Source organism: Hemitrygon akajei, chromosome 19 (assembly GCF_048418815.1).
Source record: "Hemitrygon akajei chromosome 19, sHemAka1.3, whole genome shotgun sequence".
Lineage (NCBI taxonomy): Eukaryota > Metazoa > Chordata > Chondrichthyes > Myliobatiformes > Dasyatidae > Hemitrygon > Hemitrygon akajei.
The window spans coordinates 14,772,932-14,799,893 of NC_133142.1; the positions used below are offsets into that span (position 1 = coordinate 14,772,932).

General features: G+C 42.3%; 1 protein-coding gene across 1 annotated transcript in view; it reads left to right on the forward strand.

Moving 5' to 3' along the window:
- atg7 (ATG7 autophagy related 7 homolog (S. cerevisiae)) overlaps positions 1 to 26,362 on the forward strand; it is a 178,819-nt gene extending 152,457 nt beyond the window's left edge. The window contains exon 16 of the mRNA XM_073072952.1: positions 25,423 to 26,362. Within this exon, the coding sequence (XP_072929053.1) occupies positions 25,423 to 25,455 (33 nt within the window). The 3' untranslated portion in view covers positions 25,456 to 26,362. The remainder of the gene's footprint in view (positions 1 to 25,422) is intronic.
- Positions 26,363 to 26,962: the final 600 nt, after the last annotated feature.

A 26,962-nucleotide genomic window follows, 5' to 3' on the forward strand; every position in this document is an offset into this window, starting at 1 on the left:
TCCACTAAAAAGACAGGTGAAGAATTTATTTCCTCTTGGCTTGGTCCCCAGGGTCTTCGCACTCATTTCCCATGCTCCGTTTCACGGGTTTTTTTACTCACTGAGAGACATCCAGCACATGGCAATGACCATAGTACAACTGTAGACCAGAAACTGTTAATACCTAAATCTAGCCCTGGCCCGAAACGTTGACTACTTATCCCCATCTGTAGACCTGCCGAGCTCCTTCAGTACATTGTGTATACTGCTCTAAATTTCCAGCACCTTCAATATCTCTTGTGTCAAGAATATCTAAATTATTTTTTTCAGGAGTGATGTTCAAGAAAAAAATTATTTCAAAGCCTTGGTATACAGCTACCTACTCCTTTTTTTTGTAAGCATGCATTAATGACTTTTTTATGTGATACGTTGTAGGTATTGCCTCAGATGGAGTGAAGTGTGAAAGATGCCCTGGAATACCATGGCATTTGTCAATATATTTCAAAGGAAGAGCAGTTTGAAATTGAAATTTGCTCTTTACTGAACAATACAAAGTAGCTTTTGTCGAAATGTATAATCTAATTTCATTTGTGGTCTTTCAGAAATGATCAGTAACCTGTTACTTCTTTGGTTTTTAAAATATCACAGTTAAGTTGTTGTGGGGTATTGCAGGTGTCTTTAGAGGTTCTGGTCTTAAGAACGGTAGTCAAGTTTAACACACCTGATCGTTAAAGGTTCTGTAAAATTGAATATGTGAGCGATGTGAATTTCATGGGATAGGACGTAGAACAGTACAGCCAGTGTAGGCACTTCAGCCCATGATATTGTGCCGACCATTAATGTCTAACTCTTCTCTCCCACATAGACCTCCGTTTGTCTTTATTCATGTCTTTTAAAAGTCCTTAATATGTCCACTTCTACCACCACCTCTTCACACCTACCACTCTGTGTAAAAAAAAACTACCTCTGACATTCCCACTGTACTCTCCTCCAAACAGTTTAAAGTTAAGCCCCTTCATATTAATCATCTCCACACTGAGAAAAAGTCTCTTGCTGTCCACTCAAACAATTTTTATATCAATTTGTACACTTCCGCTTGGTTTAAGACCAGTTTGGGTTCATAACTTGCCTAGATTCACGCCAATAATGAACTAGGCATCTAGACTAAAGATTTGTGTCTGATATTATATTGTCGCTGAAGACTGCTATCGTTAGGAGGAGTGGAGAGTAATCCAGAGGAAGGCTTCTGCAGAATAAATGTTCATTTGTCAAACAGGCTAAACTGATGGTATTTAAAGACTCAGCATGTTCTGATGTTGTGAGCTGTGTAATGATGAGAACAGTTCAGGAATGTTGTGTACAGTCCTCACATTAACCAGTCCAACCGTATCATGCTCCAGCTATAAAGGAATTTTATTTACTTAATTTTAGGAATGTAATCATAGGGGCATGGAAATCTCTTGCCTATGTCATCAAATATAGTGCAATTGATTTGACATGAAGATTGTTTTCAGTCTAATCATGAGCAGCTAATGTTACGTTAAATATTTGCCTAATCATCAGAAAAGCTTCAATAAGATTTTAAACTCAAGCAGTCTAAATGGATGTAAAATAGTTTGGCTATCTCATTTCTCACAAGGTTTTTAATTTATTGACTATTTTCACAGTTCCTCGCCCAGTCTATTAGTACTTGATTGATGTGAACAGCAAAGAAGTGCTTCTGTGCAATGCTAAAATCTTTCAATTACTTCTCATCTGTTAATTTATGTAATAGGATCGACAGATGAGGGTAGGTCAGTCCCAGAATTCATTGCCATAGTTGACTGTGGAGGATATGAGTATAGTTAAAGCAGAGGTTGATAGGTTCTTGATTAGTTAGGGCATCAAAGGTTAAATGGAGAGGGCAGGAGACTGGGATTCTCTTGATTCCCTTGAATCCAAGATTCCCTTGTCCATTCGTCCCTCCCCGCTAGTTTCCCTCCAGGCACTAATCCCTGCAAGTGGCCAAAGTGCCACCCCTGCCCATACACCTCCTCGCTCACCTCCATTCAGGGCTCCAGACAGTCCTTCCAGATGTGGCTCCACTGCAGCTGCGAACCTGCTGGGGTGGTCTGTTGTGTCCGGCGCTCCCGTTGTAGCCTCCCCTATATTGATGAGACCCATTGTAAATTGGGGGACTGCTTTGTCGAGCACCTCAGCACCATCCGCCACAAGTGTTACTTCCCAGTGGCCAAACATTTTAATTCCCATCCCATTCTCATTCCCATTCCGTCTGGGAATCCTCCAACCATATGGTATGGATATCGATTACCCCTTCCTGGGATTAAAACTTCCCCTCTCCCCTCTATTCCCCACTTTCACTTCTTCTCACCTGCCTATCACTTCTCCCTGAATACCCTCCTCCTCCAGCCCTTGACCTCTCCTACCCACTTGGCTTCATCTATCGCCTTCCAACTAGCCTTCTTCCCCGCCCCCCCCCCCACTGTTTAATCAGGCATCTTACCCCCCCCCCCCCCACACACACACACACACACACACACACACACCTTCCCTCTCAGTCCCGAAGAAGGGTCTGGGCCCAAAACGTTGGCTGTTTCCTTTTTTCCAAGGATGCTGGCTGGCCTGCTGAGTTCCAGCAGCATTTTGTGTTGCTTAGGAGAATGGGCTTGAGAGGGATAATAAATCAGCTGTGATAGAATGGTGGAACAGACCTGATGGGCTGAATGGCCTAATTCTGCTCCACTGTAAATGGTGGCATCCCTTAATGTATTACTATTGAAACATTCAGACACTTTATTTCTTGTAGCTCCCTGCCACTGCTTAATATGTTTACACTTTTTTAAAAGTTGCTACATACTCATTTCACGTAACAGCAAAAAATAATCAGTCTGCCATGCTGTTGAAGTGCATATGTAAAAAAATCTTAAAATATTATAATTTCCTGAAAAACACTGAAAGGTAGAATGAAGTTAATGCTGTTATCCAGGCGAATAGCAGGTAGGGCAAAAATATGTATGGTGCTTAGACCCATTTGAACATAGAATATATAACATTACAGCTCAATAGTGACCCTTCAGCCCACAATGTTGTGCCAATCTTTTCGCCTACTCCATCAAATTAACCCTTCCCCTCCTACATAGACCACCATTCTTGTATCATCCATGTGCCTATCTAAGAGTTTTTTAAAGGCCCCTAACTTATCTGCCTCTACCACCACCCTGGCAATGCATTCCACACAGCCACCTCTCTCTAAAAACTTACCTCTGATATTGCCCCTATCCTAAGGACTTTCTACAGGGGCACAATTGAGAGCATCCTGACTGGCTGTATTGCTGCCTGGTACGGGAACTGTACCTCCCTTAATCGCAGGACTCTGCAGAGAGCGGTGCAGACAGCCCTGCGTGTGTGTGAACTTCCCACTGTTCGGGACATTTACTGCGACGGGTGTGTAAAAAGAGCCTGAAGGATCATTGGGGACCTGAGTCACTCCAACCACAAACTGTTCCAGCTGCTACCATCCAGGAAACAAGTGCAGGTTAGTGGGTTAATTGGTCACATGAGTGTAATTGGGCGGTGCAGGCTAGTTGGGTCAGAAGGCCTGTTCCGTCCTGGATCTCTAAATAAAAAGTAAATAAACTATCCAGCACTTGGACTATAACCTTCCAGGCTACTGCTTTTCAAGTACACATCCAAGTACTGTTTACTCTTCATGTCATTTGACTCTCGAATTTGCCCAAAATGCCTAACATAGCAAGTGATGGATGCAACAATATTAGAAGAATGCAGAGTTGTCGAGGAACGTAAAGTGCAGAACTTCAGACTTCCGATGCTCTGATGGTATGAAACAATGAGATTCCATCAAAAAGTTCAAACTGAGTTAAGCACTGGAAAGCGGCCAGTGAGTGAGTGGGCCAGTGAAGGAGTGGAGATTTGAGGCTTTGACTCGAGAGGCTTCGACAAGAAGCAGCAGAGGATGAGCTTCATTCCAAGTGAGGTAAGGCCGGGTAAGTTCCTTTCAAAGGAGAAAGTTTCAAAAGTTGAGGCAAGTATTGGGTAGGTCATGGCAGCTGAGATCGGCCCCGTGGTTTGTTCATCCTGCAACATGTGGGAAATCAGGGATACTTCCAGTGCCCCTGACGACTATGTGTGCACAAAGTGTGTCCAACTGCAGCTTCTGGCAGACCGCATTGAGCGTCTGGAGCTGCGATTGGATTCATACTGGAGCATCCGCGATGCTGAGAAAGTCGTGAATAGCACGTACAGTGAGTTGGCCACACCGCAGGTAAAGGCTACACAGGCAGAAAGGGAAGGGGTGGCCACTAGACAGTGTAGCAGTAGGCAGGTAGTGCAGGAGTCCCCTGGGGTCATCTCCCTCCTAAACAGATATACTGTTTTGGATACTGTTGGGGGAGATGTCTCATCAGGGGAAGGCAGCAGCAGCCGAGTTCATTGCACCATGGTTGGCTCTGTGGCACAGGAGGGAAGGAAAAGGAGTGGGAGAGCTATAGTGATAGGGGATTCGATTGTAAGGGGAATAGATAGGCGTTTTTGCGACCGCAAACGAGACTCCAGGATGGTATGTTGCCTCCCTGGTGCAAGGGTCAAGGATGTCTCTGAGCGGCTGCAGGACATTCTGGAATGGGAGGGTGAACAGCCAGTGGTCGTGGTGCACATAGGTACCAACGATATAAGTAAAAAACGGGATGAGGTCCTACAAGGTGAATTTAGGGAGTTAGGAGATAAACTAAAAAGTAGGACCACAAAGGTAATAATCTCTGGATTACTACCAGTGCCACGTGCTAGTCAGAGTAGAAATAGGAGGATATTTCAGTTGAATACGTGGCTTGAAAAATGGTGCAAGGGGGGAGGGATTCAAATTTCTGTGGCATTGGAACCAGTTCTGGGGGAGGTGGGACCGGTATAAACAGGACGGTCTGCACTTGGCCTGGACTGGAACCAATGTCCTAGGGGGAGCGTTTGCTACTGCTGTTCAGGAGGCTTTAAACTAATGTGGCAGGGGGATGGGAACAAGTGCAGAGACAGGGGTGTAAAATGAAGGTAGAAGCAAAAAGTAGTACGGTGAAAAGTAAAAGTGACAGGCAGGCAAATCCAGGGCAAAAAGCAAAAAGAGCCACTTTTCAACATAATTGTATAAGGGCTAAGAGTGTTGTAAAAACAAGCCTGAAGGCTTTGTGTGTCAATGCGAGGAGCATTCGTAACAAGGTGGATGAATTGAATGTGTAGATAGTTATTAATGAATATGATATAGTTGGGATCACAGAGACATGGCTCCAGGGTGACCAAGGATGGGAGCTCAACATCCAGGGATATTCAATATTCAGGAGGGATAGACAGGAAAGAAAAGGAGGTGGGGTAGCATTGCTGGTTAGAGAGGAGATTAACGCAATAGAAAGGAAGGACATTAGCCTGGAGGATGTGGAATCGATATGGGTAGAGCTGCATAACACTAAGGGGCAGAAAACGCTGGTGGGAGTTGTGTACAGGCCACCTAACAGTAGTAGTGAGCTTGGGGATGGCATTAAACAGGAAATTAGAAATGCGTGCAATAAAGGAACAGCAGTTATAATGGGTGACTTCAATCTACATATAGATTGGGTGAACCAATTTGGTAAGGGTGCTGAGGAAGAGGATTTCTTGGAATGTATGCGGGATGGTTTTCTGAACCAACATGTTGAGGAACCAACTAGAGAGCAGGCCATTCTAGATTGGGTATTGAGCAATGAGGAAGGGTTAGTTAGCAATCTTGTCGTGCGAGGCCCCTTGGGTCAGAGTGACCATAATATGGTGGAATTCTTCATTAAGATGGAGAGTGACATAGTTAATTCAGAAACAAAGGTTCTGAACTTAAAGAAGGGTAACTTTGAAGGTATGAGACATGAATTAGCTAAAATAGACTGGCAAATGATACTTAAAGGGTTGACGGTGGATATGCAATAGCAAGCATTTCAAGATCGCATGGATGAACTACAACAATTGTTCATCCCAGTTTGGCAAAAGAATAAACCAGGGAAGGTGGTGCACCCATGGCTGACAAGGGAAATTAGGGATAGTATCAAGTCCAAAGAAGAAACATATAAATTAGCAAAAAAAAGCGGCACACCTGAGGACTGGGAGAAATTCAGAGACCAGCAGAGGAGGACAAAGGGAAACAGGTGAATTGATCATGGGGAACAAGGACATGGCAGACCAGTTGAATAACTACTTTGGTTCTGTCTTCACTAAGGAGGACGTAAATAATCTTCCGGAAATAGTAAGGGACCGAGGATCTAGTGAGGTGGATGAACTGAGGGAAATACATGTTAGTAGGGAAGTGGTGTTAGGTAAATTGAAGGGATTAAAGGCAGATAAATCCCCAGGGCCAGATGGTCTGCATCCCACGGTGCTTAAGGAAGTAGCCCAAGAAATAGTGGATGCATTAGTGATAATTTTTCAAAACTCCTTAGATTCTGGATTAGTTCCTGAGGATTGGAGGGTGGCTAATGTAACCCCACTTTTTAAAAAAAGGAGGGAGAGAGAAACCGGGGAATTATAGACCGGTTAGTCTGACATCGGTGGTGGGGAAAATGCTAGAGTCGGTTATCAAAGATGTGATAACAGCACATTTGGAAAGAGGTGAAATCAGACAAAGTCAGCATGGATTTGTGAAAGGAAAATCATGTCTGACGAATCTTATAGAATTTTTTGAAGATGTAACTAGTAGAGTGGATAGGGGAGAGCCAGTGGATGTGGTATATTTAGATTTTCAAAAGGCTTTTGACAAGGTCCTACACAGGAGATTAGTGTGCAAACTTAAAGCACACGGTATTGGGGGTATGGTATTGATGTGGATAGAGAACTGGTTGGCAGACAGGAAGCAAAGAGTGGGAGTAAACGGGACCTTTTCAGAATGGCAGGCAGTGACTAGTGGGGTACCGCAAGGCTCAGTGCTGGGACCCCAGTTGTTTACAATATATATTAATGATTTAGACGAGGGAATTAAATGCAGCATCTCCAAGTTTGCGGATGACACGAAGCTGGGCGGCGGTGTTAGCTGTGAGGAGGATGCTAAGAGGATGCAGGGTGACTTGGATAGGTTAGGTGAGTGGGCAAATTCATGGCATATGCAATTTAATGTGGATAAATGTGAGGTTATCCACTTTGGTTGCAAGAACAGGAAAACAGATTATTATCTGAACGGTGGCCGATCAGGAAAAGGGGAGATGCAACGAGACCTGGGTGTCATAGTACACCAGTCATTGAAGGTGGGCATGCAGGTACAGCAGGCGGTGAAAAAGGCAAATGGTATGTTGGCATTCATAGCAAAAGGATTTGAATACAGGAGCAGGGAGGTTCTACTGCAGTTGTACAAGGCCTTGGTGAGACCGCACCTAGAATATTGTGTGCAGTTTTGGTCTCCTAATCTGAGGAAAGACATTCTTGCCATAGAGTACAGAGAAGGTTCACCAGATTAATTCCTGGGATGGCAGGACCTTCATATGAAGAAAGACTGGATCGACTAGGCTTATACTCACTGGAATTTAGAAGATTGAGGGGGCATCTTATTGAAACGTATAAAATTCTAAAGGGATTGGACAGGCTAGTTGCAGGAAGATTGTATCCGATGTTGGAGAAGTCCAGAACGAGGGGTCACAGTTTAAGGATAAAGGGGAAGCCTTTTAGGACCGAGATGAGGAAAAACTTCTTCACACAGAGAGTGGTGAATCTGTGGAATTCTCTGCCACGGGAAACAGTTGAGGCCGGTCCATTGGCTATATTTAAGAGGAAGTTAGATATGGCCCTTGGGGCTAAAGGGATCAGTGGGTATGGAGAGAAAGCAGGTACAGGGTTCTGAGTTGGATAATCAGCCATGATCATACTGAATGGCGGTGCAGGCTCGAAGGGCCGAATAGCCTACTCCTGCACCTATTTTCTATGTTTCTATGTTTTTGCACAGGAGTTCAGTGAATTTTAATCTCATTTCATAAGATTAAATGAAATGAGATTCGTTTAACCACATCATAATTTCTGGCAATGAGAATGAGACATAACTGTTGTCTTCAAATTCCTTTAATTAAAATTATACTTTACATTTTAGATCTGAGGGGGAAAAAAAACAGTATGAAACAGTTTTCAACAACCAGTACATTAAGCTACAACAGAGGATCAGGTGTTCAAGTCAAGTCAAGTAGCTTTTTATTGTCTTTTCGACCATAAACTGCTGGTACAGGACACAGTAAAAACGAAACAGCATTCCTCCAGGACCATGGTGCTACACGAAACAACACAAAGCTACACTAGACTATGTGAGACAACTCAAGGCTACACTAGACCACGTAAAACAACACAAAAACCACACTAGACTACAGACCTACACACTTGGACTTGGGTTGTCAGTCATTCTGATGTTGGGCAAGTCCAGCCCCACTTCCTGATGTACAGTCCAATCGCCAAGTCTTAAATCTCTGCTGTTAGTAGTAAATACAGGTTGTTGTATGGTGTGTTTCTGTCTAATGTAATGCCTTTTTAGAAAGGGAGCAGAAATGATTCTGGAACTGACTATCCGGTTCCGGTGCAAAATCAAACCCTCAGAAGCTGACCTTCCGTGACAAGCTTCCGTCAGGTTCTGCTCAGACAGCAAAATGCTTTTGTTCTGAATTGGAATCTTCAGAGGCATTTAAAAGAGGCATTCAGTAAGGCATCATTATATTTAGTTGCAATTATAATTGGACTGAATTTGTGAAATTTGGAGTACTGTTGATTCAGAATGAAGCCGTTGTGGCTTCTCAATGTTTTACATTGTTCTGCTTTTCTCTAAGATATTTTATTCCAGGAGTTGTATTTGCATAATGCTGTTCTTCCCCCCTCCCTCCACTCCCCTTGCATTAAACTCTTTGCTCTCTCCTGGGTAATAAGCAGATAGTCCAGGGCTAAGAGTGCTAATTAGAGGAAGGACCCTATGTTGATGGGAGTGACTCTCTAGAGCCCCGTCATTTCTGAGCAGATGAATATTGCCTGCACTTTGCAAACCACAAATGCAGTAGTACCATTTTTTTGTTTTTGTTAATTGTTCATCTCAGCCTCTGGATCCAAGTTCTCTATGTCCATCCAACTGATAAAAAAAAACAAAGAGTTGTTCAATGACCTATTCGTATTCTCTCCCTGTGGTGTGTTCTGGCTTCAGGAAACACATACATCACATCCAATGTGGAAGAACAGCCTAATTCCCTCTTGTGTGAGTCAGTCCTGCCTTTTCCCAGTGTCTCTTTGCTCCCAGTGGACTAAATTGCGTCTTTACTTGCCAGTATCTAAGTAGTCAGTAACATGTCCAGGGAACAAACAGTTACTGTATTCCACAGTCTGGTTTAGCGTCTTGCCAAGGCTCTGTTTTTGGCTACAATTGCCAAGTAGATTCATTAAGTTGTAAATGGTTAGGTGAAATGGCAGAATGTTGTTGTGAAGTATATCTGTGCACATTCAAGTTGGTAGAAAAGTTTTTCCTTTAATTTAAATACTGTATTAACCATCCTCCTTTATTTTAAATATTAACCATGAAAGTTTATCTCTGAGAAGTGCCTTTGAATCCATCAAAAATTGTTTCAGGTAGATGCCTTGATATTTCGGCATAAATAGACTTCTTTGAAACTTAAATGAACTGCGTATTAAATTTACTGTATGTACCAACTGTGCCCACATATTGCTGGTATATAAATACATGGCTTAAGCCCTTCTTCAGGCTTCTAGCCAACTCAGGTAGACAACCAAAATAAGATGTGCTCAATAGAAGCTTTTAAGATGAGTTGTGGGTGTTTCTGGCAGAGCCTACATTTATTAACCATCTCTAATTTTCCATGAACGATGGCTTGTGAGACTATTTTAGAGGGCCGTTAAGAGTCAGTTATGATACTGGCTTGATTCTGGAACGAGATAGAGGCCAGATGGTGCAAGGCAAACAGATGTCCTGAAAAGGATGGATTTTCCTAACATTCCATTTATTATTGATTTATTCTACAATTTTCAAATTTATTCAGCGACAAGAATTTAAATTCCCCAAATACCATGAAAGGATTGAAATTCACAGGGCCAGGACAATTATCCTGGCAGGTGTTCTGCAAAATATGTCCAGGCCAATTTCAACGACTTACAGTAGTCAGTGTGCAGCTGCTGTACCTTTTGTAAACCCCGGCTTTGACCTGGCATATACTGTGACAAAAAGAAGCCCATTTGGTGCTTCATGATATGATAGACAATGGTATTGATACTCCTATTGAGTAGCACAGTTCATGGCTTGACATTAAACCTCATTAAAATTCACAGTATTACCCCATCATTTGACAGATTGTGTTGTCAATATGCCCTAGTAAAGCTGAAATTAGTTTGAATGAGGGGAAATCTCTTTGCCAAGCTGAAGGAAGATTGTTGCGGTTGTCCATGGCTCATAATCTCAGTCCCAGAACATCTCTGCAGGAACTTCCCATAGGACCAGTCATCTTCAATTGCATCATAAATGTTCTTCCCTCTATAATGTCAGCGGTGTGGTTGTTCCGTTCACAGTTGTTCGGTAAATGAACAGGACTTGGTCAATATCTAGACATAGGTGATAGATAGTTTGTGCTAAACTATATCCATTTCCAGGAAGAAATAATCTAGTCACCCCTCCCTTGCTTCCCGCGACATATTACTCATCATCAAAATGCTAGTCAGAAGCCTGCTTTGGAGATTGAATGCCTGTTACTGCTGGCATTCCGCAGGAATCTGTGCTGGAACCTTTGCTGTTAACCCTACGTGACTTGGATGTCGATCTAGCAGGAATGATCAGTAAGTTTGCAGACAACATGAAGGTTGGTGAAGTCATTAATAGTGTGGAGTGCAGCCTTAGGCTACAGGGGGATTCAGAAGGGATATGAAGGGGATTTTTTTTTATATCCAAGGGGTGATGTGTAACTGAAAAGTCATGCTCGAAAGAGTGTTTAAAGTAGGGTTATTGACAGTATTTTAGAAGCCTCTAGATCATGACTTCCCAACCATTTTTATGCCATGGACCAATACCATTAAGCAAGGGATCCATGGACCCCAGATTTGGAACCCCTGGTCTAGATAAACCCTTGAATTGTTAAGGCAAAGTGCTGGGAGATGGAATTAGTATGGAATTGGTGCCTACTGGTCAGTGTGGGTGTCCAGTTTCCTTTCCAGTCTCCATGACTTCGAGAAATTAAATGGAACCAGCCCATAAATGCTGATTGCAAAGGTAGGTTTGAGTAAATCCTGTTTGAGTGACACGATTCTCAAATCCTTAATGCATTCACGCCATCTACAAAGCAGGAGTATGATATAATATTTTCCATTTTGTGCATTTCCAACAATGCTCAAGAAACTCTAAAAATTCCAAGGTAGAGTATCCTTCTTGATCGGCACCCTGTTCACCACACTAAAACATTGGCAGCCATACGGTGGCTGTTGGATATGCCATTGGCAGGGTGCACTGCAAAGCCGCCTATGACCTCTTCAGCAGCACTCCTCAAGCGCAAAACTTCGACTACAGAAGCAAGGGCAGTAGGCAAGTGCGTTGTGCCACCAATTCACTGGTTTGGAAGGACCACCATTCCTTCATTGTCACTGAGTCAAGAGCCTGCAATTCCCTCACTTACTAGCTATACCATCATCTCATAGACAGTTCAGGAAGTCAGCTCACTGCCATCTTGCTATGAGAAATTAGCAATGTTGGCTTTGCCAACAACACTGACATCCCTTGACTGAATAAAAATATATTCTATGCAGGCACAGAGCATTCTAGTATTCATGTGATGAATGGACTTCAATTAGTATCATCACGTAACAAGCAGTGTTACTACCCTTAAGGCCGGTGTAAAATAGTGGAATTAAATCCTGGCATATGCAGAACTTTTGAATTACTGGCTTAAAAACTGCCAGCGCCTACTGAAATTCAATTTGAGCCATAGCCGAAAATGAACAATAGACTATCGGTGGACCATTTCAAATTCCACTCCATTACTTTTCCATTGAAGTGTAAATCAGGCCATGGGTTGGTGCTGACAGTTTCCTCTACCTCCCAAGATGAATTTCACCCCCACCAGATTATTTGTATCATATTCATTCTGAGTATCAAAGGGTCAAATCCTTGGCAGTTCAAATAGTGTACCCACCTTTCTTTGTACTTAAATATCCTATTATTCCGCAGAGTTGAATTGCCTGAATGATGGATACTGCAGCCTGTAATCAGAGAACCACAGTGCTTTATTATATATTTTCAGAGGTCTGCATAATGGCTGCATTGAAGATCTTACTAGAGAGCTTTATAAACAGTATCATTCTATTTGGGCAAGTCCAAACACTTCTCAGTACCTTCTAACATCCAGACTAAGTTGTACGCAGAATTGACTCTTAATATGCATTGTCTCTAGATTTGTGGTTAGGGGTCAAACAAAAAGAAACATGCAGTGATTATTAGTAGATGTATATTTTAAACGTAGATGTTGCGAATAATTCTCTGCTTACTCTGGAAGGGTGCCATAATCATTTTATTGCTTTAATTTTCTGTATTTTACTCGAGCAGTGCTGAGGAAAGGTTCACAACAAAGGCGACTTCTAAAGCATACAAACAAGAAGTGAGTTTGATGCCCCTGTGTCGTGCATGATGGCTTGCTGCTGTTTTAGACTTTCTGAGCTGAGTGGTTTGCTGTTGAACCATTTCTGAATAAGGAAACAGAGATGATCATATGAACGAGCTACACCAGCACAATGTCACAAGCTTTGCATGTGTGTCCTCCCTCCCAGATCTCATTTGCAAATGCTAAGAATCTGCTTTTTTGCATTTAATAAATCAGGAGAACAAACGGTGTTACTCTCACTTGTATTGAATGTTTTGGTTCTGATAACACAAAAATAGGGTTAAAATGATTTAAGTGGCTTTTCTTATGCAGAGCTTGGAAATGTGCTGTAATGAAACGTCTTTATATGAAGCCCTGTTCTAAATGGCTGTTTTAATCTGCTGCTGCTGCTCTCTGTCCTACATAGGAGTATCAGATTGCATTGGCGAGTACTCTAACCTTGCTGTCTATTTATCTTGCTGGATTTCGTGTTTCTATTTCTTTCCACTTCACTGGGCAGCATGCGGTAATTATGGTAAATACGTTGAGAAGCGTATGCTCTGCGATGGGCAGTGATAAAGCTGTATAGAGTATATACCCTTTCACACAAGGATAAAGGATAATTATACATCAGGAAGGTTATTCGGCCTATTTTGTATTCACTGAAAGGCTGTTGACAGCACTGGGGGATAAATTTTCAGTCATCAGAATCGGAATCAGGTTTAATATATCGGGCACATATCATGAAATTTGTAGTCTTTGCGGCAACAGTACAATGCAAAACGTAATAATAGATAAAAACTGTGAACTACAGTAAAAATAATAATATATGTTTCTTAATCATTGAGTGTGTGCCTTCAGGTTTCTGTACCTCCTTCCTGATGGTAGCAATGAGGACAAGGCATGACCTGGGTGATGGAGGGTCCTTAATGAGGGATGTTGCATTCTGGGGGCATTGCTCCTAGAAAATGTCCTGGATACTAGCCCAACCCCCATATCAGACGATGATGCAGCCAGTTAGAATGCTCTCCGTGGCACGTCTGTAGAAATTTGCGAGTGTTTGAGGTGACATACCAGATCTCCTCAAATTCCTAAACAAAATATAGCTGCTGTCGTGCCTTCTTTGTAGCTGCATCATTATGTTGGGTCCGGGATAGATCCTCAGAGATATTGATACCCAGGAACTTGAAATTGCTCACCCTTTCCATTTCCAACTCCTCTATGAGGACCCGTGTATATTCCTTCGTCTTAATCTTTCTGAAGTCCACTGTCAGTTCCTTGGTCTTACTGACACTGAGTGCAAGGTTGTTACTGCGACCCCACTCAACTAGCTGATATATCTCGCTCCTGTGTGCTCTCACGTCACCATCTGAAATTCTGCCAACAACAGTTGTGTTGTCGGCACATTTATAGATGGCATTAGAGCTGTGCCAAGCACACAGTCATGGTTGTAAAGAGAGAAGTGCAGTGGGCTAAACTCACGTCCCTGAGGAGAACCATATAATTTAAATAAATGTTCTGGTTCACCTTTAACAATCACTTATACCTCCAGCACCCAACTCTCCTGAGCTTTCTAGGCCGAAATGCTTATAACCTGGACGCTTCAGCCACCTTTCTCCCCATGACCTCAATTTGTTTGAATATCCCCACTGTTTCTCAGGATATAGGACTGGACACTCTGTTTAACATTCAGTCTGACCTGAACACCACAAGGCTTGATCACTTCCATCTTTGAAATAGTCTTCTGTTTTGACAGTGGTTCCATTAGCCTGTTGATTGCATACAAATGGTGATGTGTCCACTAATATTCCCAGATTTTTTCCTTCATCTTCCATTGTTCTATCCACTTGCCTGCTTCCTTGTCCCATTTTCAAATTTCTGCTGAAGATGCAGTGGAGGAGGCCTACGAGTGCAAGAAGCTGAGGTATGCTGAGCTTGCAGCCGAGGTGCAGCAACGTGGCTGGAAAGCAAGGGTGCGACCGGTCGAAACAGGCTGCAGAGGATTTGTAGCCACATCAACATCAAGCCTACTCCGGGAGTTGGGAGTGTGAGGGAAGACACACCGACGAGCAGTCAAAGACCTCTCCTGAGCTGCTGGAAAGGGTAGTCAGTGGCTCTGGATGAAGAGAAAGGATTCCATTTGGGCCCCCAAGTGAGTGAATTGCATCTAGGGGGTGAGCCTGGGACACCGGGATTCTCTGCTGAACCTTTTGGAAGTGTCGTGAGCCTGTCAGCGAAACACTGAGGAAAGAGGGCGCCCACTTGATAACCCAGAAGATGCCACCGCTCACTTGGCTACCCTGCAGAGTCTAGGCAGCATTTCTCAGGATGCAAACAAGGGATATTTACATCTAGTCCTACATAACATATCTGCCTCATTGATTCCACTACCTTACCCTATAAAGCTGAGGCTCTTGCCTTGAGATCTTGATATGTTTCAAACTAGTTAGAAAGCATTAGTGACCAACCCGAAAGACATCACAACCACCAGTATCTGTCAGAGCGCATTGTTTTCCTTCCCTTCAGCCTGTATTATACCCATTCCTAAGATTTACCCTAAAAGCATCAAGCTTTGACCTTAATTAACAATTAACTGTTTAATTTATTTCAGCTCCATTGTGTACCGAATCTCCTGTACAGTTTATCAGTGTTACACTTAACTAACTTTGCTAGATAGTACTTGTTGCAAAATATTACTACCTGCTGAATCTATTTTGAACCCTTCTAGTTTTTCTTGTGTGGCAGGGTGGAGATACGTCTCTACCAAAGGAGGTGTGAGGCGCTCCTTCCCTCCACTAGGCTGGAGGTCACCGTTGGGCAAGGTGTAGTACCTGTCCCCTCAATCAGGGTCAGGTGAGGCCATGGGAGCAGCTGGTGGATGGTTGTATTAGCAGCTGGTGCATATCACAAGTCCTGGTTAGACAACCAGTAATGCCAGGCAGACATTCTCTGAAGAGTATTGACACTGGCTGAGGTCACCTGTCTTATAAAGACACTGCCCAGAAGAAGGGAATGGCAAACCTCTTCTATAGTAACATTTACCAAGAACAACCATGGTCATGGAAAGACCATGATCACCTACGTCATACGACATGGCACATGACAAATGAACAAACAAACTAGTTTTTCTATTTTAGTTTGCTGCTTATCAGGTGACACCATATCAACAAAGGGCCCTTTTTTTTGAAGACCTACATACCTCAGAATCCTTTTCTCATCCAGTTTTTTTTCCCCGTTCTCCTCTCTGTCTTCTGAGCTTATTTATTGACACTATCCCTTTGTCCTCTTGTTCCACTTCTTTTAACAATACTGGTTACATTTCTGCCTCCAATTTTAGTGAACGATTTAAATGAATCTTTCACTTCAGGAGTTCTTGTCCTCTGTTTTACAACCACCATCATCACACAGTTCCTCAAAACAGTGCAATTTAGAGTCTACATTTTCTACATTCCCCATTTTCTTCTATGCTGCTTTTATGTAATATTACCTCCCTAATTTGTCTCTGTCTCTTCGACAACTCCCTGTCTGAGTTAGTGCAATCTGACTTCTGTCCACAGCACCAAAATCATCCAAACTGAAGTCATTGTCCATATCTGCCACCCACTTCGATTCTGCGTCCCGTTCCCATTCTGACATGTCAGTCCACGGCCTCTTCTACTGTCGCGATGAACCACGCTCAGGTTGGAGTAGCAATACCTTATGTTTTGTCTGTGCAGCCTCTTGACAGCATGAGCCTCGATTTCTCGAACTTCCAGTATATGCCCCCCCCTTCACCATTCCCATTCCCATTTCCCTCTCTCACCTTATCTTTTTCCTGCCCATCACCTATGTCTGGTGCTCCTCCCCTTCCCTGCTTACATGGTCTCCTACACTGTCCTATTAGATTCCCCCTTCTCCAGCCCTTTATCTCTTTCACCCATCAGCTTCCCAGCTCTTTACTTCACCCCATCCCCTCTCCCAGTTTCACCTACCACCTTATACTTCTTCCTCCCTTCCCCCCACCTTCTTGATCTAACTTCTCGTCTTTCCCTCCAGTCTTGATGAAGGGTCTCGGCCCGAAATGTCGACTGTATACTTTTTTCCATAGACGCTGCCTGACCTGCTGAGTTCCTCCAGCATTTTGTGTGCATTGCTCGGATTTCCAGCATCTACAGATTTTCACGTCTCCGTATCTATGACTTCAGTGCATTATCCCTCCTTGTTTTCTTTAATCTTTCTCCATCTTCAAAGCATTTAATCAAGAAATCAATCAGCATTACACTGTCAGTATTCAGCTCCGCAGGACTGGCCTTTGCAAAATATCACTTACTTGCCCACACTTTCAAGTGAGTCTGTCTTTTTTTTTAAAAGGATATCCCTTCTTACTCTGTTGGATCTCTGTTTAATGTCTAATCCTTGGGGTTCTTCTGGGAGTCAGAAAAGGCGAGCTGAGAAATGATGCTAATAGGGAAAATCATGCTCAGGGATGTAAGTCAAAGGAATAAAGAAATGGTGCTTCTGAAAAATCTATTATTTCTCTCGCTAAGATAAAGAAAATTCCTTAGATGGTGTTAAATTAGTTAATAGGCTACATAATTAAAACAATTACCGTACATCACGTGGTTAATGTGCTAATACTCAGACAATGGAAAAAAGAGAGAGGCGATAAACCGTTAGTTTAGCCGCTATACTACTCTCTGGCAGTAGGTGTGAAAAATACATGAGTTTGTAAAAAGTACAAAGCTTATAAAAAGTATTATTTTTAAAAAAGCAGTGGTTTCCAACAACTCTAAAGCTATTATCCTCCAGGAATCCATTCTTGCTCTCACGCACCTTCCTTCTTTACATTCCCAAATCTTGGCAGAATTATCCGTTCATAATGATGGCACTGCACATATAGGCTGACAGTGCTCAAATTTACTTCCCCACTACCTTTCTTCCCTTTCTGTTACCTTCTTTGCCAGTAGTTTGTTGGTTTGACATCCATCCTTGGATAAGTTTTAACCTCCTTGAACTAAATAGTTGATATTGGATTATATCCTGCCATAAAACACTGCACACTAGATTCTAACATCACCTTTCCTTGGTATTTAGCATCATTCAATGTTGAATTAACTCCACGTTTACAAATTACCTCCATCTTGTTCCCTCTGTCCCGACTTTTTAATCACATTCTCTTCTCCTTCAGTGCAGAGCCTATTTCATTCATGCCTCAGCACATTTATCTTGATTAAAAGTGTAAATTTGCGATATACATACAGTACTGTGCAAGTCTTAGGCACCCTAGATTTTTATATGGTTTCAGATGACATGGACTCCACAGAGCCCTGATCTCAAAATCGTTGAGGCTATCTCAGATTACCTGGAGAGAAAGAAGCAAGCAAGGCAGCCAAAGTCTGCGGAAAAACTGTGGCAAATCCAACAAGATGCTTGGAAAAACCTATCAGCTGATTTTCTTATACAACTTCACAACAGTGTACCTAAGAGAATTAATGCAGTTTTAAAGGCAAGGAGTGGTCACACCAAATATTGATTTGATTTAGTTTGTTCCTGTTTACTGGTTTTTTAGTAAATTTTTGATATTTAGAAACTTTTCATTTCGGTATTTTTGAAAGCCTCTTCGCTTTACAGAATTTTTTTACATGTGCCTAAGACTTTTGCACAGTACAGCACAAGATTTTCACCTCATTGATCTCAAATCTCTTGTGTTTATTTGGTGGATATTTCAAGAGCTCAAATATCAATAATGCAATCATAACTATTGTTTTTTATCCGTATGTGTCATGACGGTAATTGAATACAATTCAACACATCTGTAAGATCAGTAATGTCATTTTGAGTAGTTCAAATAAATTAAGTTTTGGTTCAGAAACTTATCAGCACCATTTCTAACATTTCATCTGAAATCATAACATATCAAAATAAAGCCTCTGCATCTTCAAAGCTAATGGCAGGTGTGTGCTATTATTCTGTTGTGTTTGTATGGGTCATGTCTTCTTTATCAGAAGCGGTGTTCCTGATTTACAAACCTTACCTGTCAGTCCCTTCAGCAAAATAATGTCTGTTCCCCCCCCCCCCCCAGGTGTGCTACCTAACAAAAGCATTACCGTAGATTCCGGACTACAGAGCGCACCTGATTTTTAGCCGCTGGCACTAATTTTAGAAATAAAATCATTTTTTTAAATGTAAAGGCCGCACCGGATTTTAGGCCGCACCGGATTTTCGGCCGCAGGTGTCCCACGTTGTAATATGAGATATTTACACAGAAAGATATTACACGTGAGGATTTTTTTAACTTTTAATTAAATCCATATGGTAACAAAAACAAATACATATTGCAAATGCTTTTTTTCGAACCGTGCCCGTACGCGGCTACTTTTAAATATACGTTGCGTATACTTCTTTACTGAACAACATTCCAATATCTCCTAACGACTGGTAAAAAATATATATACTGCAGCCTACCAGGAAAAGTTATTGATACCTTTAACTTAAAAGCAGAGTTCGCTCGGATCCAAAGCCGCTCGCGTAATGCCGCTCCCCCCCTCCTTTCCGTTTCATCGCAAACGGCATTTAAAAGCAGATTTCGCTCAGATCCAAAGCCGCTCGCGGAATCCGCTCCCCCCCTCCTTTCCGTTTCATCGCAAACGGCATTTAAAAGCAGATTTCGCTCAGATCCAAAGCCGCTCCGCCGCTCGACCCCCTCCTTTCCGTTTCATCGCAAACGGCATTTTCCCACAAGACGCCGCGAAACCGGGTGTGTCGTCATAGCATCCCGCGATGTAGTACAGAAAACAAATATAGTTTAAACTAAGAGGGTAGGTAGCACAATGCTTCGAGTGTTTTCCATGTTGATGAGGGTGAGTACAAATGACTGATTTACAATAATTTAATTGTGAAAGTGCGCTTGATTTATCGTACAATTTCATTGGACCTCTGTGAACTACTCATCAATTTTATTGGTCTACTGTTACGAGGCAAAATGTTTACGAGGCGGCATGAAAAAAAAATGCATTAGCCGCTCCGGATTATTGGCCGCAAAGTTCAAAGCTGTTCAAAATGTGGGAAAAAAGTAGCGGCTTAAAATCCGGAATCTACGGTAATTCTTTCCTTTAAGTCTAGGCTGCTTTGATGCCATTTGTGTCTGTTAGGCTTCAGTCTGCCCTTCATCATAACCGTTAACCTCTAAAGCATTTTGCATTAGGCTCATTTCCAAACATTTGGTCTTAAAATTGTAAAGTAACCGTAGAGGTGTTCTTTTTATGTACTTGTGCAAGCGCATCTGTGCTAGATGTGGCTGAAGACTTTGTTTCTTCCAAGAAGCATGATTTGTATGACGGCCTTAAGTGTAGATAACATGAGGAAAGGATTCTGAGTAACTTCAAATCCAAAAGAACACTCGGTATATGGCTGCTTGGTTTCCTCAGCAGTTCAGGGTATTTTGAAGTCTGCTGCTGATTGTACTGTGTCAGGCAGTAAACACAGCATAGGAAGCACAAAATCTCTGCTCAAGATTTAAGGCTCTGCACCACCAACAGTGCTTCATGTACAAAGAATAAATTATAGGGTTGTTAGTTTAAAGAAATGAGCTGCAGCTGCGGATTTTGTTAATCCCGTTTCCTCTGAAAATAAGTGATGACTTCAGTGTGGTGTTTAGCCTTTCTCCTGATACACAACTCATGTTTTCTTAGTAGGCCAACATGCCCGTGAACTTAAACACACTCCCTTACGTGCGCTGAGATTGTCTGTCAGCAGACTAGCAAATACCCCCTCAACTAGGTTATATCTCACTGATGGCCATGTGGGGGGGTGGGGGGGGGGGGGGATGGGCAACCTTTTCTTATCTACCGTGAGCAAAGACAAATAACCTGTCATCAGGTCTGGGCTCTCAGGCTGAAAATAACAGATGTGTTTACTGTTAAGTAGCTCACAGGAACAATTAGTGATTGTACAGATACCAGGAAAACATTAAAGACAGAATCAATCCACAAGCGAGGGCAAGCAAAAATAATCAAGGAACTGGAAGGAGGGACACAGTAAACCTTCCATCCACATCTGTGCTCCAATTTGAACCTGACAAGATTCAAGCCCTGCCCATGTATGGCTGCCTCCTTTAGGCCAATCCTAGGAATAGAATTGGGCCATTTGGCCCATTGAGTCTGCTCCACCATTTCATCATGGCTGATCCATTTTCCCCTCTCAGGCCCAATCTCCTGCCTTCTCCTGACTAATCAAGAATCCATCAACCTTTGCCTTAAATCTACCCAATGACTTGGCCTGCACAGCCACTTGCGGCAAAGAACTCCATTGATTCACCATCCTCTGGCTAAAGAAATTCCTCATCTCCGTTCTAAAAGGATGCCCATGTGTCCTCTGGTCTTAGACTCCCCCCGCCATAGAAAACATCTTCGCCACATCCACTCTATCAAGGCTTTCACCATTTGATAGGTTTCAATGAAGACCCCCCCCCCCCATTCTTCTGAATTCCAGTGAATAGAGGCCCAGAGCCTTCAAATGTTCCTAGTATATACACTGATATTTCAAAGGTTGAAGGTCTGTCTCTCAAGCAGGCAGTTGTAGTGACTTTTACATTGTTTTAGTTCTTATACCCAACTCTTAAAGCTGCTGGCCACATAGCAGTGGGATGGTTTTAGGCAAAAGCACTGTTTTCCTGAACTGTGGCTGCCACCACTGAACTCTGGTGTGTACAGGTACACCCCACAGTGATACTGTTCACCAGCAGTACACACACAGTGCTGGAGGAAGTCAGTAACTCAGTCAGCGTCTGTGAAAGAGAATAAACAGACAACATTTCATACTGAGACCCTTCATCAGGACTGCCTCTTGGGTCTCAGCCCAAAGTGTCAACTGTTTATTCCCCTCCATAGATACTGTCTGACTCGCTGAGTTTCCCAGCATTTTGTGTACGTGTGTGTGTTGCTCAAGGTTTCCAGCATCTGCAGAATCTCTGGTGTTTCTGATACTATTCAATTGTGGCTATACCAAGCATTTCATAACGGTATGATATGTATAATACAGTGTGCGCGCCTCTCCCTTTAGACAGTGCTCGTCACTGCTTTGGAAAGAGACGTGATGCATTTTAAGGGGGAATTCAGCAGAGTGTTTGTTGTTTTTGGTCTTCACTCCCACAACCTGGCCCAATATAAATGGTCCTTTTAGTTTTTGACTGCAGTCTGTGGCACCAACAAAGAAGACCAGCTGACTCGTTAAAAGTCCAAATGGATCTGGGCAACATTGTGTGCTGGCCAGCCCACCAGCAGAAGACAAAGTGACTCTTATTAGTTGGGTCTCTCTGAGAGCATATTTCAAAATCATATTTGCTCTGCCTAACTTTGGGAAACAATCAGAGTAAAATCTCCCAAGCCATTAAGTGGCATGGCTTCAGAGGAATGAACCGTCCTCCTCAGCACAAACATTCACATAATGTTAACTGATGAGATCACCAAGCATGAGGTTGTAATCACGTTCTGAACTTCTGCATTCATCAGCCTTTTCAAAACACAAAACCACCTTGTATTAATCCCTTATGTGAGCATTCCTTCTTTGTTTAACGTGGAATGATGTCCATTCACAATCTTTCTACGGGACCTTAAACTTGTTCACTATTTTTAATTCTTGACAGGAAGCAGACTTTGAATGATTTCTTCATCCTGAATTAATTCTAAGCTAATTTATTTCCTGTTTTGAACATTAGTTGGCTGCTCACAGATGCCATTTGTATCTGCCTCTATTCTTTCAATGCAATGAGTGAATACATTTGTGATCTGTTAATTGTATGCTAGTTGAATTTATTGCAACCAGTAATGTTGACTTTGTTCCAAATTAAATTCAGTAAAAAAAATCCCTTTACAAAACAACTATTACCAAATGAATAGGTGGTACTAAGATCTGGACAGCACTTCAGTGAGAGATAAAGCATGCTAGTTAAATTTCCAGACGGTACTGAAGAATGGGGAGTTTTCAAGAAGCGACTTTACAAATGCCGAGAGACTTGCATTAATGTGTAATTGTGAAGTAGCTTTAAATCTAGTAAACCGATATATGTAAGATTTAACACACTGCAAGAATGATGCCAAATATTATCTATTCATTGGCACCAACTTAATCAGAGATGTTAAGAGACCTTGGGAAGTGATGTCAAGTCGATTGTCATTTAACTATACACATGTATTCTGTCAAATGTGACAACGTTTCTCCAGAATAGGGTGTAAAACACAGTAGTATATATAACACACAGTAACTTAGGAAAGTAAGAATTAAATCTAGAAATGAATTACGCAGAGGTAGGTTTCTGTCAAGATGGCGCTAGTGAACAACGGCTCCTCGGGTGACATCTTCCAGATGGCCTACGGAAATTATCGTTGCCCTTTTTCAACGTCTTCTACATCTTTTTATCTCAACTGTGTCTCGGGAGCTGTTGGAGCCTGTGGCCTGCAGTTTGAAGTTTGATCGCGTGATCTAGCGCTTCTTCTGCCCCGCCAAAATTCCCAGAGGGGACTGCAAGCTCTAGCTGCCTCGAGGCACTCAAAGGCCATGATCGACTCCATTTCTCGCCGATTAAAGCATCAAGAAGATTGAAACACTTAGGAAAATGAGGAGGAGAGTGAATATTCGAGCGATCGCTCTCCTTGGAAGGCCACACCCTCTGTTTGAGTGATCACTGTCCTTGGAAGGCCGCTGAGTTTGAGTCGCTATCCTCAGAAGGCCACCGTGTTCAGGCGGCCGCTCTCCTCGATTCTGTCAGAGAATGTTATCGAAGTTCAGAGATTTATGTGATTATTGGTGTGAACTGTAGTTCATATTGGTCTCTTTCAGGTTTCTGTGTTTCTTGTTGCCAGTTGGCATGTTGGGAGTTTGGGGTTGGATGTTTTTGCTGCAGTTTTCCAAGTGGGCAATATGTTAGTTTTTTGTCTGAGGGAAGGGGTTGTGAGTTGGGGTTTGATGTCCTTGTTGCTGTTTTTCTGTGTGGGCAATTTGCTAGTTTTTTATGTGTGAGAGAGGGGTTTTGATGTTCTTTTTACCATTTTTCCATGTAGGCGGTATGTTAGTTTTTTTCAAGGGAGGGGAGTTGGGGGGTATGGGGTTTGATGTTCTTGCTACCATTTTACATGTGGGTGATCTGTTAGTTATTGTGTGGGAAGGGGGTTTTCTTTGTTTCATGGCTATCTGGAGAAGACAAATCTCAGAGTTGTATACTACATATATATATTTTAATAATAAAATGAACATTTGAACCTTTGAACAAAATAAAGTGCATAAACTAAATATTGAAGGGTACAATACAAATTATCTGGTGACAGTACAAATGCGGTTTATCAGGAAGTTCAAGTGCCCAATGGCCTGAGGGAAGAAGCTGTTTTCCATCCTGACCATTCTTGTCTTTAGTGTGTGTCTGAACTCCCCACGTTCTGTCCTTGCAGGGAACTAATCAAAATGAAACTAGGTTACTTTCCTAGAGTGGTGGACAGATTCATCATCACCATCATTATGTGTTATGTCATATGACATGGGTGATCATGGTCTCATGACCATAATTGTTCTCGGCAAATTTTTCTACACAAGTGGTTTGCCATTGCCTTCTTCTGGGCCAGTGCCTTCAGAAAACAGGTGACACCAGCCATTATAAATACTCTTCAGAGATTGCTTGGTGTTAGTGGTCGCATAACCTTGTCTTGTGATATGCACCGGTTGTTCATAGGACCATCTACCACCTGCTGCCATGTGACTCTGATTGGAGGGCAAAGCAAGGACTGCACCTTGCCCAAGGGTGACTTGCAGGCTAGCAGAGGGAAGGCCTCACACCTTCTTTGGTAGAGACGTCTCTCCACCTTGCCACCCACTGTGGACAGAGCAGCAATTGTCAAATCATTCCCATCATTAGATCATAAGAGCATCTAAGGCACTCTTTTTAGCTCAGGCCACTGGCCACTTATCCAAAGCCAGTAAAGATGCAAGAGAGATGTTGAGCAGATTCCTAATATCAGAGAATGTATATATGAGAAGATGTTCAGGCAAATGCTGTGTCTTCAGCTTTCCTGCGTCTTTTGCCAGGCCAACATCACCTGCATTAAAGTTCAACCAGTCCCAGCAGACGGACCACATGCACAACATCAGGCTGACGAAAAACCACTCTGAACTCCATCACTCTTGAAGACTTCCAGGAGAGCTGAGAAAATACTTTAAGAACATTCTCAAAGTCTCCTTGGGGGGAAGCGATGTTAACAGACTCTCCGACTAGTGAACTCCTGACTTGTAACCCCATTCAAGCCATTTAAAATACAGAAAAAGCATCAGGGATGCTTGGATAAACAGCCATCAAGGTATAGTACATTTCGAACAGCCCACCTGCCTGATCCATCAAGCACCACCTCTGGCATAGTCTATTAATCTTGCCTTGTAACCCACAGGACTTGAGTGCAAACAAGTCATCATAACCCTAATGATTGTATAGAAGCGAAAAGGAGGGGGGGGGAGATGTAGAGGGTAACAACTGGAATGGAAGTGGTTGATCTGGTGAATTACTTCAATTCTAATGATGAACAGATGATTAAAATATAAATTCTTGTTAGATGTCATTTCAAGTGAAATTGGGGGCACTGGTATGATCAACCCTGTGTACCATTGCTCCAGTTGGTATATTGGACTTTGCGTGTAGGTAAAAGGCAGCCTCTGGGAATGTGGGAAGAACAACAGTATTAATGTAAACATTTGCTTAATTGTTGACATATATATTCTGTGGCTCGGTGTGGTGGGTTTCCTTTCTTTCTGTTCAGGACTGCACAACAGTACGATCATGTTCTTCCATTCACATTCAAGGTAAATTTCTTTCTTCTTCCAGATATGGGACATGAGTGACGATGAAAGCTTCTGAAAACTGTCTGCTGGTTCCCAAAGGATGCTGTTTGATATTCACTGGCAGGATGAAGAACCCGTCCCAGAATCCATTCCAGAGTGCAGTTCTAAAGTGCAACAACGGCCACTCTGGAGCAGGTGGAGCAAACTGTCATTCCATTGGGACATTCGTCTTAATTAGGAAGCATTTTGTCTGCAATAAGTAAATTTTATCTCATAATCTCTTTTTGGAATTGAAAATGGCTGAATGTTCATAGTGCTTTCAGCCAGAACACAAGCCCAAAGGTCATTATCAAAGCTTTAGCAATAAAAGCAATAACCTTTGATCCTGAACATTGTTCCATATATATTCAAACTCATTCTATGTACTGACAGCCTGGCGTTGGTGTGGTAATCCATGCTTCTAACCTGGGACCTGAACATTTGGTGAGATTCCAATTCATTTTTTGAAGATAAACATTTCTGATTCTCAACTGTTTTCCCCAAAGTAGATGTATATTTTTTAAATTGGTCAGTGCAAGCCAATAGTCTTTGTGATAATGAATTTTAACCGGATATGAACAGTTTATTGCCAAGCTATTGGTTTCATTTCCATTAATCATTTTTTGGTGCGGTCTTGACATCTTTTAACCCTGAATCCTCTACACGTGTGCATGCTGGGAAAATCTGCATGCAATACTTACTACCTACTGCATAATTAACACTGGGTGATGTCATAGGTATTAAACATGAGCCTGTATTTGTTTGTACATTCAACTGTTGTTTCACTCCTTTATAATTTATGCTGCATGAAGACAAAAATAAAAACCAGCAGGCTGATACCATCTGGTCAAGTTCCCTTTGTGGGTATTTGAATAAAGCTGTTTGTTTGTTGAATTACCAATCCACCAACATACCGACAATAAAGTCTTGTCCCGAAACATTAATTAACCTATGAAATTTGTGTTTCCTTTTATTTGCAATTCATTGTTCTGTGTCTACGATTTATGGATTAGACTGGAGTTCATTTGGACTCTTTCAGTTTTACGTTTTATATTCTGTGTTACCGCCTGTTCTTGTTGCCATTTCCACCACTCATTTGATTCTTGCACGAGGACGGGTTTGGAGTTTGATGTTCTTGTTGCCGTTTGCACAATTTGTTTTTTGCGTAAGGCGAGGTTTGATGTTCCCGTTGCCGTTTATGCGATTTGTTTTTTGCGTGAGGCAGGGTTTGAGGTTTGATGTTCCCGTAGCCGTTTGTGTGATTTGTTTGGGCATGTATGGGGGGGTGGGGGGGTGTTGACGTTTAACTTTGAACAGCTTCCGTGGTTTTCTTTGTTGCGTGGCTGTGTGGAGAAGATAACCTTCAGAGTTGTATATTGTGCCCATACTTTGATAATAAATTAACCTTGAACCTTCAAGGTGAGTGCGGGGGAAACAGAAGATTTGGATTTTTGCTTTAACATTCCAGAGGTTTATTTATTATCAAAATATACAACTTGAAACCCTTCTCCTCTGGGTAGTCAATGAAATCAAGAAAAGAAAGG